This window comes from Oxyura jamaicensis, chromosome 15, assembly GCF_011077185.1.
Source record: "Oxyura jamaicensis isolate SHBP4307 breed ruddy duck chromosome 15, BPBGC_Ojam_1.0, whole genome shotgun sequence".
NCBI lineage: Eukaryota > Metazoa > Chordata > Aves > Anseriformes > Anatidae > Oxyura > Oxyura jamaicensis.
The window spans coordinates 10549282-10563905 of NC_048907.1; the positions used below are offsets into that span (position 1 = coordinate 10549282).

Consider the following 14624-nt stretch of genomic DNA (forward strand, 5'->3'; position numbering starts at 1 on the left):
CAGATACACGGCAGTAACAGTTAGCCATGTTGTCTTACAAAGAGACACTTGATCAAACACAGTTATGCTATATGTGCAAATATTTATCATTTTTAATGATTATTTGAGTATTTTCATTATACTTATGTTTTAACATTGATTAGAACTAATTTAAAGGGAATCAAAAGTATCCACAGAATAGCACATTTAATATTCTTTCACCCTAACAATGAAATGGAATTATCAGGCATGTTGACAGCTGAAAGACAAATAGCAAGACAAGAAAGACCACAAAGGTAAATGAAAAGCAACAGTCGTTCAGTGGCCAAGTTCCACAGCCACAGGGAGGGCCGAGAAGACTGCTATAACTGTTTATGAAGACAACAGGAGAGGGACTGGCAAGCAGCAGGAATTAAACAATAAAACACTGCAGCTGAAACAGCCAAAAAAGAAAAAACAATGGCTGCAGTGGCACCACCGATGTATGAGTGCAGCCCAGTCAAGCACAGGCTCTCGTGTACCCTTCTCCATGCCACAGAAAAGTCCATGGGTTGGTCCCAAGCTGTAAAGCCAAGGACACAGCATCAGTTGCTACATATTTATGTGATTCCACTTCTGTGGAACAAATTACCACTGCGGAGAAGCTCTAGTTTTCCCAGTTCACAGACTACAGTAGCACAGGATGCCTGTGCTTGTGTCATCACCTGGGACAAAGAGTCATAAAAAATCCCTCATCTAGTTCTTATTTTAATTAGCAGTATCACTTGACAGAAGTATGTAACCAAAACGGGTAGATGCAAATCTGACCGATTAGGGCTTCTTCAACATCAGTACAGGAACTCCCATCTGCTATTCAGCTGAGTGACAAACTGAAAACATTTATGGTACTGGGCATACAAACAATGTGGTACTGCAAGAAATTGTGGTGATTTAGTTTTAGAACAGAGTAACAAAAAATACAGGTAAGTGCTGTCCTAGAATTACACTGCTATGTGAACTGTTATAAATATACACCAAAAATAGAGGTAATGAAAAACTGTAATTATACAAACAATGCTCATTCAATAGGATTTTATGGGGGAGAGTGTTGATAATTGTACTTAAGTAGATAAATATAAATGCTAATGAGTTCCACTGTATATTATAAGAGATGTCTTCTCTAGATAAACATGTCAGAACACCTCCTAGTCATACAGACGCTTTGGCATCCACTCTACTCTAGATCACCTGTCTAATCCAAAGTACACAAATCTTCCCAACCTTCCCTCACTAAATGAGAATGCAAGACATTTTGCAACACAGGCGTGCAACTCAGCATTCTTGCTCATTTTCCAGCATTCCACCTCTGGTTCTTTTCTTCCTTCCCTACTTTTTCTCCCTCTCTCCTCTACTTATAAACTGTATCAAATTTGATATTCCCTGAGAACCAGTTGTGAAGCACTTAACTTCATATCCAAGTCCATTTCCCTTACCCAGAGACCTCACATGATCTCAGTACAAGGATGCTATGGACCCAATGAAAATACAATGAAAAAGGATAGAATTAATTTCTTTATGATACAGATGTAGCCACATGTGTAAATAAAGAAATCAATTATATATATTTTTTTCCACGTTTGGTTCTTCACCTTTTCTGGATTTTTCTATTTCTGTACATTTTGTGTATGTGTTGAACAGACTCCAGAAATAAGAAATTCATTTTTTTATAACTCAGGTACATAACAGAAGCAAGAATAATTTCTGTTGCTTTTTGCCTTTGCTAACCTGAGGAGCCTGTCTTTACCATCCATCATTTCCACCCAGCAGACAGATTTTCTTCCATGGCCATCCAGTGTTTTGTCCGCTCTGTGTGTTTTTAGGTTCCAGATGTTGATAAGCCCATTCTCAGACCTGGCAGTAATAACAGATATTTTTAGTGTGACCATTGCACACAATCTGATAAGACTGTCTGATATTTTTCCTCCCTCCCCCACCTTAAAACTGAAGTTGTATATACAAATATAACACATCCATCATTCACCAGTCATGCATTTTGTTGTTTTCTCCAGATACAATTTATCTAAGTAATATACTTTATTTTAAAAAGACATGTCTGTATGATGGTTATCTTAGCCAGAAATCCTGTTTTACTTACCCAGAGAAAAGAAGGGGAACATCAGGCTCTTGGCCTCCACAGGAAAAATGCAGAGTGTGGACTGCAGCACTGGTGCCTCGCAGCACGAACTGCGGATCTGGAGGTGGTGGAGCCATCCAAGCAATGCACTGGGGGAGCAAGATGACACAGGTATCATAGAGGATAAGACAGCGTAAAGTGAAATTGTAACTCTAAATATATTCTGACCAGGACGTTTGCTTTGCTTAGTTACCTTCCTCTTCAAATTGCAATTATTGGATGCTATTTCTATTTCCAACGAAGTTCTGTGGAAGTATTTCCTCCTAACTTTGATCAAACATCTATCAAATCTGCTTTTTGACACTAGGTAATGATTCCTTTTTAAGCTAGCTAAGTGCTGAGCTGTCCCTGTGTATGCACATACTTGTAAATACAAAATTGATCAGCTGCTCTCCCTGCTGCAAAAAGGAGCAGGTAGTAAATGCAAGAAACTGGATATCCAGAATTTCAGTGGGCAAGCAACTTATCATTCCACTTAGCCTCTTGGCAAGTCTTACCCTTTCCTCCCCATAAAAATGCTATTTCTCAGCTTTGTACCCACAACCATTTGCAGAAGATCACTGCAGCGAATATGTCAAGTGAAAAGAATTTCAGATGAGATCTGAGCTATGATCATTTTTACACAAGCTTGCCATTACTCTCAAGTGCTTGAACTTTTGGTTCCAAGCATGGTTACTTGAAAAAAAGAAATGCGTTATTTCACCTTAATTTGACTACGGTGTTATACATTTTATTCCAAGGGGTTTGTATTCCCTAAAGGATCAATAGAGATGGATGCTTTCAGCTTTATGTCATTGGTTTAAATGTGGCCCAAGTCAGCAAAGAAAAAGACAAGCATTTGGGGAAGCATGTTGCCCAGTCTAACATGGGAAATGTGAAGAACAATGTATTATGAACTAACAGAGATAATTTGTATGATCTGATTAGGCACACTCTTACTGATTTGGCACCTTTACAAAGGATTTCTGCAGCAGAAAAAAGACCATCCACATTCGCATCTCTGCAGGCTGTTCCTGCACAGTCACCAGAGGACAAGGACAACTCCCCCCTTGTGTTCTGACTAGCGACAAATGACCCTCCAGACCTGTGCAGGGGCAACGTAACCAGCAGCTGCTACAACTCTAATTTGCAATTAATTGGAAATTGCATTATAGCATGCATTACAGGAAGAGTTTTCACCTTTAAATTTATTCTGCTTTCTCTGTGCTTATATTTGTGCTTCTACCTTTCTGACCTGGCTTCATACAGAAAAGGGCAGCTTTGTCACAACTGATGCCAACTCTATGCATATATTGGACCAGATTAAACAAGAAGTTTTCCAAATTCAGTAGGGTAAGATCAGCAGGTGGTTTTATGCCTGCTGGCTCACAGCAAAGGAATTGCAGAGAACCAGAACAGAGTGGTAGAGCTACCAGTTACACGGTAAAAGCTCAATTTTCAATTGTCAATTCACCTCACCAGCTTTTGAATTGTGTTTAATAGATGCACTTGCTATTGCACCTCATTTGCATGTCTACCTTTGGTGTTTATAGATCACTAATCACCACGGTATCTATAGGTCCTAATTAAATACAATTATCTTTTAGGACTAGTGATGTGGATAACCTCCATGTTTTAGTGCCCTGATGCATCTGTTTTATGATACTGTCTGATGATCTAGATGCTCAGCTGCAGCAAATTTTCAGATGATTACATTCTGCACAGGTTTACCCCCATGGTGAGATCCAGCTCCCATGTGCTTGTCAGTAACGTTTCACCTGTGTTATAAACCTGTTGGATTATGAATTTAGTCACCAGAGGTCACCTTTTTGGACACTCCAGCAGTATGCTGTCATCCTCAAAATGATACTTTGTAGAACCGTATGTCTTAGCTAGGTGGCTTGTCAGAGAAGCAAGATCTCTCTGCACAGTGGAACGATACTGGGTTACTGTACTAGCACGGAAGACAAAACAAAACTGAGTCAAACTAGAGGCTACCTGGGATAACAAGGCAGGTTTTTAATAGCATTTTCCTAATTACTGACACAGAAGTTTTTGCTGACAGATACCAAGTGTGTGCCTGGCTACGGGGAGGGTTTTACCTGGCATGAAACAGACACTACGAATGCATGTCTTTACAAGGATAGTATGTCAGAAAAATCTTCGGACTGGCTACAGGAAAAGCAAAAAACAAAATAGCAACAACAACTATGAAAATGTATTTTCAATCTATAAGATAATCAAGTGATTTTTTACTCCTTGCAGCCTGGATCTTTGCTTGCTTTTTTACTGATCAGTAAGGCAAATCTTGAAATTGAGCTTAACATTAAACCTATGTTGGTTTTTATGGGACATATGATAGATATGACTTGTTATTACTTCCTATCATGAATCAGCAAATGAATGGCAGTATGAAAGTATTAAGTGTCTCATTTTTCTTCCTGCAACTATAAAAATGCATTTCTGCTGCCTTCTACGTCTATGGATGTAGAAGCTTGGACAAGTCACTTAAGAGCAAAATTTTAATAAAAGTTCTTAGGTATCTAAATCAGCAAAAAGTCCCCCAAGGACTCAAATGGATGGAAATTTTGTACACTGGTGCCTTAAAACCCCCTGAGAAAGCATCAATCTGTTCTTACTGACACATTAGTGGCCTCAGAAACAGGACATTTAGCCTACCTTCAACCACCAGGCTGCTCACTGTCTCCAATTTACTTTTATGGATAAGGAACTACACTGCAGTATACTGATACTAACAGACAATATTTATACCATGCTTTGCTAAGACAGCTCCAAACATGCTAAATATGATGCCTGTGTGAGCATTAGAGCCCCTAGGTAAATTTTTCAAAAGTGCCCAAGTGATTTAGAAGCAAAAGACTCATTTCCAAATAAACATTCAAACCTAAATCTCTAGAACTTTTTAAAGTTTAACCCCAGGTGTCTGAAAATGAGTTCTCTAATTAGCACAACATTTATTTTCTTGTTAACTCCATCTAGCCTCAGGGAGACCAATCTGTTCTTGTTAACTGGGGATATCTACAGCAAACTTAATTAAATGAATTTACTTAGTATTTAGGCTGGTCTGAGATCAAAATTTGGCTCAAGGGCTTGAACTAGCAAACTGCAACCTACAGAAGAAATTTCATTTAAAAGTATCCTATGTTTGTGACTGAGATATCCTCATGCTCCAGTTCCTGCTGCCTATGTAAGCACATTAAAATATATGAATGGTTTTGCTTAAGGCATAATTTGTTTGCAAGAGGAAATCACCAGTAAGAGATGAAATACCTCATCACCATTCTCTTGTCTTGTTTCTTAAAAGATGGCTCACTTTTTATTTCTTCTAGCCTTCCCTGTGCTGGTAGCAGGATCCTCTTTTAGAGACGAAAGCTACACTGCAGTGTGATACAAACAACTGCAGGTATTTTTCACAAGGTGTACTGCAAACCCCTAGGCTCCTGCACAGATTAAATTGCAAGCCACGAGTGGAAAACCCAGCTGTTCAAATCAGCATTTCAGTTAGCAAATGGCTAAACACAGCTAACATTAGGCACTAAAAAGGGTTTTGTAAAGCAAAATATGCTTCTGCTAAATGCCAGAACATTTGAATTTCCTTCAAAAATTACATTATTTTAAGTAAAAATTAACTATTAATATCCTTTATGAAGCTTATTTTTTTAGGTTGCAATTAGAATAATCTTCAAGCCATTTGAATTTCTATGCAGTGGTATTCCAGTACCATCACTTCAGCATTTGATATCAAAAAGTTAAGCTTTTATTTAATGAGAGTCATTTAAAATATGTAAATGTCAGAAGGATTACCTTAGAAAAATCTCTCAGAGAATTAAAAACATTAACAGATTCCCACAGGAAAAATTCCAGCAGAATTCAGCAACTCTCCTGTTCCCACTCCTGTCACTAGCATTTCTATCACACATGGAAGCAAAAACAAATTGCTATTAAAATATCATCCAAACACCCTCCTCCCCCTGCAAACTCCACAGTTCAGTTTGAGATACCAATGGTTCAAACAAAGACAAGAAAAAATCCTCTTTTTCTGTAGGCTCATTCACGATGGTACAAACTCCATGGTAAGAACTTTTTCAGGTATAGGGGAAATAAATCTTTCTAGGCATGTCTGGCAAACTGATTCGGGACTGAAACCAGCAGGTGTGCAGACATAATTACTACTGCAAAAATTCAACACATCCAGGTGTGCTCACAACCAGATATAAGAAATCACTGTTATTTTTTGAAAATTCCTAGTCTACCAGGTGCCACCCTCCCAAAGGAAAAATCAGCTCAAAGAATGAGTTGGGAAAGATGTGAATAAACTGATCTTCCCCCTTTCCATGCTGTTTCTTTTTCATTCATACAAAGCCCCTTTTTAGCCTGCACTTCTGCGAGTACCTGCACTCACTCAGAGGTTTTGTGACACTCTGCCACGTTCCATAGCTTAGCTCTAGTGCGCAGCTGTGCTTTCAGAGTGGGTCACTGGCTGTGCCTGTAGAGGAAGTCAGTGGAAATAAAAGCCTCCATGAAATTAATAGTGCAGCACAAAAAAAATTGTTCATTCCATTACATTTACAATCTCCAGTGTTAAAATACAGCAGGCAGCCCTTGCAGTATGAGCTTCCCAAACTGTTTTCCCAAGTTTCCAGCCTTGCAGACATCTGGGTTTCTGGGTTTCACAGCAGTGAAACATCCCTTGCCCAGCAAACACCAACAAAAAAAAGGCTGCCTGGGACCACCATGGCCGCTCCCTGTCCAGCCAACTATTGTCTTGCTGGCGAGCCAGCGTGACCGGCGTCCCTGCAGGGCCTGATACGCTGCACTGGATTACAGTGCTACAGCACAGCTGGTCTTGGAGACATCTTAGGCATCCCTGGTTACTGCAATGTAGGCAGCAATAAAGAGGGAACTCACAAGACAACTTTCTGAAGAAATCTGTTTGCACCTGGGTAAAAAATAACTGACTGTACAAAGAAATGCCTTTTCGTATCATGTAGCAAGCTAGCATGTACAAACACTTAGGGAAAAATTAAAGGCCAGTTAAAAACCAAAATCAAAAGCTAGGCAGCCTGATTTCGGAAAGGGACCCCAGTCCTGAAACACATGATGTGTGTTGTGTGCAAAGGCTGAAACCCACACTAGTAAAAGCAGAATCAGAGGGAAATCTCATACAGCAACTGCCTGCACAGGTCAAGGGATGTGGGAGTGCTACACAAACTGTTGCATAGGTCAGAGCCTCGGAATATATGTGAAAATTCACTCATCAGTCAACCAACACTGGTGTTACTCTTTCAAATTTAAAGCTCCATTTGCAACCTTTGGTGCTAAATGTAGATATAAACTGTACTGTAATTTTCTGTATTCCTTAAGGTTAATTTTAAAGAAAATAACTGATTTAAATTGGAAAGTAGATATCAGTAGATATTTTTGAATCAATAAATTGATTTCAAGCACAAATTAGAATTTGTAGAAAATTCTGATTTAACCAACAAGAGCTCAACTTTAAGAAGTAAGAATAATCAATGCTTTCTATTAAAATTGGTTGTTTTTCCATATTACTGCCTCCTTATCTATGACAACCAAAGGAGCAATTATGCATACTGATGGGTATTCGTAATTGTCCTTGAAACCTAACACAATAAAAAAATCACAAGAGTGGGCTGGAAGCACTCACTAGTGTGCCTGCACTGAAGAATATGTGTAGAACATAGTGTAGACAGATTTCTAGATAGAACACTTTTGCTTGCAAAACTTACTAGAGAAACCTCAGTGTCAAAGAGAATGCAATGTATACAATCTTCTATTAACTGGTATTATAAGACTATTGCCACACAGGCAGCGTTACAACTGCCAAGAGCCCTGTCCTACTTTGTACAGGCTGGGAACACTAAATGCTGTCAGAGCTTTCATTCTACATGGTCACCGAGTCATTTCTAATGGCTAACAATGACTGTCTGCTCACAAACACATTTCAAGAAAAAGTCTCATTTTGAGAAGTGCTGAGAACCTCCATTTCCCATTGACTTTGAGGGAGGTTAGGAGTTCATCCTCTCTCAGGAGCTTCCCCAAACTTGCCCGGTCTCCTAACATTTACACAATGAATGATGGAAGTTTCCACATTTTAATTGTAAAAGTCAATGGACAGATAGAAAATAAAATTGCTTATCAGCAATTGGTGATATGCCAAGAAGTCTTATGGGAGCAGAAAAGAAAATGACTAATAACCATCTTGCAATGGAACACATTTTTAATGATTTCCACTAAGATAATAACTCCGCACAAAGTGTTAGCATCTTTTTAGTCTGTAAGCATCCCTTAACTGAAAGATGCTAAACCAAAATATTTTAAGTAATGAAGTTTGCAAGAAAAATATATCTAAGTGTCAGTGTGCAGCCTTCAGGAAGACTGAAACCTAGGCTTTTGTCTTAAGGTTCACTTTCAAATACTTCCATCTGCAATTTTTTAAAAAGTCACTGTATAATAATTATCTTCCATATGAAAACATAGATTCAACATGGGAACAAAAGTAAGAATGACTGTAATTATTTGAAAGACACTGAGTTAGCATATGGATCTCATTGCCACTTACACATTTTGGTCACTGAAACAAAAAGCTATTAATCAATATGTAAAAGCCATAAATTAACATAAACATTAATCATTCTAATACTCCCACTGTGTCAGACTGATAATTTTTTTTCAGTCTTTCATTCTGACATATTCGCCTTCAGCTATCAGCTGGTTGACCTTTTTTAACACAGTTAAACATTTTGGGCACTGCAAATCTTACTGAAGTAAACATTTTGGAGACAGCAAAATATCATAGATACGTTTATGCCAAAAATATGGGGACTGAAAACATGAGAGCTCCTGCCTCACCATGTCATTGCACTAGCTTTTAATAAAGGAGTTGAAAATACATCATCAAAATACAGCTGAAGCGGATGAAATTCTAGTGTTTCATAAACAGGTTCACTTTGCAGACAAGGGAAGACACCCATATGTTTTACTTTCTGAAACCATTAATTGCTTGATAAAGTGTGATGATGTAACTACAGCCAACCTCATTTGGAGAAAGCAAGCAGGCACAAAAGCACACAGTAGTTGAGCTCTGCGACACACCCTCACATAGAGGTAAGGAAAAAAAAAACATACAGGACTACAAATGCCAGATCTGAAGAATGTGAAAACGCACAATGTGCGTGGAAAGAAGGATTTATACAACAGCCTCACTGTACCATACCATCAGACCTAAAATGAATTTGTTTGTACACTCGATAAATCACAGTAACCTAGCAGAAAAATGATAAGCCAAGGACCATCAAAAGCGTGTTTTGAGTAGCCTCTAGTTCAGCCATGCATAGCAATCTGTCAGCCACGGGGCTCTGTCTGCCCTTCCTCCTTAATTAGGGGTGCTGCCTAGTGCAGCATCAGCTACAAATCTTGTGGTTCCAAGAGCTAATAATGTCCTCAGATAGCATGGGCTTAATTAAACATCTTCCAGACATTTTAGCAGACATTTCCTGCAATAATCTTGTTTAGTAACAAACTATTAAAAAGAATTGACAGAGAAGAAATATATCAAGTTGTTACAGCAACTGAAGTTATTTGGGCCAGAATTATGTGTCTGCAATTAAAGATTCTGTAACTCTGAGCAATTAAAATATCACTTTATTTGAAAACTAATTAATTCTAAACACATATTTTTCCCATGACAAACTTTTATGATTATTTAATTTATTCTGTTCTAATTACTTTAATTAATCTACTCTTGTATAATATTATACTGTTATTCTGGCATTTGACCAATGAAGACAATAAATTGATTGCAGTTCCGTTGCGCAAGAGCAGAAACTGTCATGCCAGTTTCAACACCACGTTTATTTATTTGTCTGTTCTATTACTTTTCTTTTCCTCCCACAGGGCATAGGAACATGAAATACAATACACATCAGATGACATTTTGTCTTCTATACTTTTCTCATCAAAGTGTGAAATATAACTTAAGAGGTTTTGGAATTAAGGAAATGTGTATGTAACACGATATTGCATAATAAAAAATAACCTATAGGAAATTAACCTATACATCTAAAATACATCGCACATGACTTATCAATTGATTCCTGATGTACAGGACCAAGTCCAGAGCTGCTAGAAACGGAGTAATTTTCACTGGCACTGAGCTCTGCTCGGATCTGGCCTGATACAGTCAATAATAAGGGAGAAAGAGGCCAAAACCCATTTTCATGCTTATCTTAAAATTACAACCATTTTAATATCTCAGTAAGTTTTCCAAGACACTGTATTATAATTTTGCATCATTACCTTATATTCAATTAAAACAAAAGAACATTAAACCTTTCCTTGCCCTATAACGATTCTGTTTGGATTTAACTATGGTAAAACAGAAATGCATACAAATATTTTATTACACACTGAATTATTAGAAACGTATTTTATTTTGCTTTGGCCACACCTGAAGTAAAAATTACTGTCACTTACAGTTAGAAGTCCTCAAGTTTCTTTGAACAAGAACGTCCCTGAAATTCAATTCTTTCATTTTTGGTGGGAGGAGATGCTGAGTAGCATCTCTTATGAAGACACAATGAAAACAATGTACTTTTTAGGTACTTTTTGAACTACTACTTCTTGCGTTCGTGTCTGTACACTTTCTAATGCTTGTGAAGTAACTCCCTATACGCTGTACCAAGAATGAGACACCTCACAAAGGTAACCAATTACATTAAAATGCACTGCAAGTTGAGCTCTGCCAGTGCTTTCCGAAATACTTCCTTTTAATTTAATCAGGCAGTTTACATTTCATAGAATGAAAAAGAAAACTACTCACTACACTCACAAAATGCATGTTCATTAAAAGAATCAAAAATCATTCTGCTCTTATCTGACCAGGCTGAATACTTTACCAGAATTGCCACAGTGGGAAATACATTTATATCAGAATATTGTACCTGTGTCCACCCACCCTCCTTTGTTTATATTCTCAATATGTGTTTCACTAAAGACCATACCACTCGGTACTTACGTTTTATTTTTTCCAAGATATATAATATTTCCAAGATATATAATATAATATTTAAACAAAGGAAAGCCTTAGAGTTACATATGAGTCAGAGTTACACATTATGAAGTATTTTTATGCTATGAAATACCCCCCAAAATTCAAGCCTGATTAATAACTTGTTTATTAGGATTCCAATCCAATACAGTATAAACAAATGTCATTTGGATAAGCCGAGCTATTGGAGAGAAAATTAGCCCTAGAAATCTAGTAAGAATCACTATAATTCCAGTGCAAACAGGAATGACATTTACAAGGCAAATATTACCTGAATATCAAATAAAAAAAAAAATGTTTATTTTAACAGCATAGGCTAAGCTTATGCTTTAGATACAAACCCACAATTGCTCTTTTATGCCAGTTTGATCATGTAAGTCTATATCCATTTTGCATAAGCATGTAGGATGCTTTAATTAAATATGTTCTCATCTCCAACACTCTGAAATAAGCCTAATCATATATTAAACAGTTAAATTATTAAAATGTGAGGGATACCAGTCAAAAGCTGGTCACAAGTTGAACAGCAGCTGAATGCTGATGATGCTCAGTTCCCAGTCTCTTGTACTGACTGTTTGCTACGTGTGCGATGTTCTGATCGGTTCGTCTCTCTGTTATAAGGAATAACACAAATGGAGAAAAATAAAGCCAAAGTTCCAGAACAGAGTAACATGGTTTACACATGTAACTTCAGACTACTCCTGACATCCAAGATAAACTACTCCTGACCAAAAATATAGTGAAAAATTCAAAACTGTTTCACCACCTTAATTTGAAACTTTGAACAATTCTGCAGTACCTGAACTTGAACTCCCAGACTTTGAATGTGTGCTGAATAGCCCCCCTATTGTACTGCACTTTTATTCTGGCAGGAACTGAAGTGTCAATCTTTCACCAGATAATCAGATTATGTCATGTTCTGACCAAATTCATTAGGAAAACTTTTACCAGCCCTATTATCTCAAACCAGAAAATCTAGATCAAAGTATAACCGATTTTACAGCACAAGAAAACTGTTATAAATATTTAAACACTAATTAAAAGGCACCTTTTGTTAAAAAAGTAAATAAATAATTGAAAGCTACCTCATCTTATAACTGCAATTCAAGGCAACTGTATGTATCTGGGACTTCTCAGAAAAAACAGGACTTATATATGGTGGAGGGTGGGAAGAAATGCACTTAAAGCGGTCATCTGAGAAGATGGAGGGCTGCTGGACTTTTAAATCATTTGCCTAAACTAAGTCACATTGAGCGCTCATTCTAGTGACAAAGGATTAACCCCTGAATGTCTCTGCTAACTCCATATCAGATATACACATCTACTTCATCCAGATGTACTGCATGGACACCACCTCCTTAAGGACAGAAAAAAATACTTCTAAGGAAATCCTACATCAATGAGTAATTCCTCAGTAAACACAATTATATCTGTAATTGTTTTTCTTCCTAAAATATCCAGGATCTTGTCTCCTTAAGAGGTAAGTAACTAGTCATTTGACAGACGTATTTTGTGCTGAGAAGCAGATATGACATCTGCATAAAACAAAGACAATGTGAGAGATTACTAAGTATTTTCCTTTGTCTCATTTTCAGGTGGATAATAAGCACAACATAAGAGGGAAACAAAGAATCCATATTAAGATTATTAACAGAGCAAGGATCCGAGCACAGGTTAATCTATTAGCAGCAACAATAAACAACAACAGGACAGTCATCAATATTGATTTCACTTATTTTTCAAGGCTATAATCAAATTCTCCATCTGTAACTAAAACTTTAAAAGTATGATAATTTACAGAAAGGAGATTAATTTAGCCATTTTGAGTCAAAGACGTATTTCATAGCTTCATCCCAAATCCTGTATATTGTTAGGATCCCTTTCCCCTTTGAAGACTTAGTGAATGATTGAAGCTTCTACTTTCTGAGAAACAGATAACACAAGACTAGTAATCTGACTCTAAGCCACTGGATAAAGGCAGTTTGTTTCCTCTTAGCCCATCTGTCAACACCTCTTCAGTAATTAGTCCTAATTATTACAAAGGGCTAGCCTCCCATTCGCATTATTAAATCAGAAATAGTATCATAGCCAGGTATCTTTCAACGCCTACCAGACTGGCGACCTTCGATTTCATTGAATCTTCTATCAGTATCCGCCTTTGGAAGAGCCTCGGCAGTAATTTTAGCATCAGCTTCAAAGATGCAGATCCCACAGTGGAATTCCAGGGATGCATTCATATACACACCCACATCATGTGACAGGAGAGCAAGCAACACAATTGACCTTTGCATTGTTCTCTAAACTCCCGTGATATAAAACACACATCTCTATTTTATACAATAGAACTGTTTTTTGCCTGCATGCTTAGAAGTGCTCCTTTGAACTAAAGGCTGATAGGAAAATGGTGAAATTGTGTCTGTAAAGATGAGGGTCAAATCTTTGCTAAGAGAACAATACATCTGAAACTTTTTTTTTCGCATCAAGATAAATTTGCAAAAAGTAAATAGTGACTAAAAATACGCATAAATATATTTAGGTGTGAAGAAGACTTAAAAGGCTTCTTTAGTTTATTTTTGCCTACAGCTGAAGCTCTTCCCCGGAAAACAAAAAGGACAATTACATCAAAATGCTCACAGAACCAGGACTCAATTAGCTCAGGTTTTAGTCAGACAGTTTTACGCTCTTCATTTGTGTTAACATTTATTTAACTGAAACGTGAAAAAAAGATACTTTTAAGAACCAAGCATCCTGTTTCTCTTGATTAAAACCCAAACATGTGTCCCAACAGCACATCTGAGACCACTAGTGCAGATTTCTTTACACTGGATTTCTCATCAACAGAACAGTACTACCAGTTTCCTCAGACAATGAACTGACTTGAACTGCACCAGTACAGCTTTTGTAAGAGTCTCTGCTGAAAGTGTCCAGAGCAGAGGAGCAACACAAATACTCAGAAGTCTGCATGTAAAAAACCACCCAAAATCCAACAGGTCCTCTAATTAAAACAGAGCATATTTTTGTTGACATGCTTAACGTTTCAGAAAATAAAACATAGACAAAACTTTTTGAAGAACTTTTCTGTATACTATACTTAAATGAATTAGTGTTTTCTCCTCTGCAGGTCCCCTCTAAATGCTAGAGATGTTGATAATGAAGCAATATCCAAATTCATTTACAAATAAATTGATATAAATAATAAAAAGGCTAGGCACTATATAAAAAGCAGTAGCCTAAGTACTTTGGGTTTGACTGAGTGATCAGGAGAGGGGCAGACACCAAATAGTGTGTGAGGAGGAAGCCCCAGCCCACAGGGATGTCACTGCAGCTCTGTGGTGGCACTAAAGTCCGAGGCCTGGAATGGGGACCAAGTCCCGAGCTCTGGGCCCCACCCATGGATGTGGT

General features: G+C 37.5%; 1 protein-coding gene across 7 annotated transcripts in view; it reads right to left on the bottom strand.

The window, feature by feature from the left end:
• The window catches only part of GNB1L (G protein subunit beta 1 like), a 41048-nt gene that overhangs the window by 14967 nt on the left and 11457 nt on the right, over positions 1–14624 (bottom strand). The window contains exons 2-6 of one of the 7 annotated variants that reach the window (XM_035340294.1): positions 6545–6638; positions 5957–6061; positions 3957–4085; positions 2114–2241; positions 1744–1869 (exon numbers count right to left, since the gene is read on the bottom strand). In XM_035340294.1, the coding sequence (XP_035196185.1) occupies positions 1744–1869; positions 2114–2229 (242 nt within the window). In that variant the 5' untranslated portion in view covers positions 2230–2241; positions 3957–4085; positions 5957–6061; positions 6545–6638. Of the gene's footprint in view, positions 1–1743; positions 1870–2113; positions 2242–3956; positions 4086–5956; positions 6062–6544; positions 6639–6722; positions 6857–11720; positions 11825–14624 lie in introns of those variants that run through there. The other 6 variants (XM_035340295.1, XM_035340293.1, XM_035340296.1 and 3 more) reach the window with 6 other exon arrangements.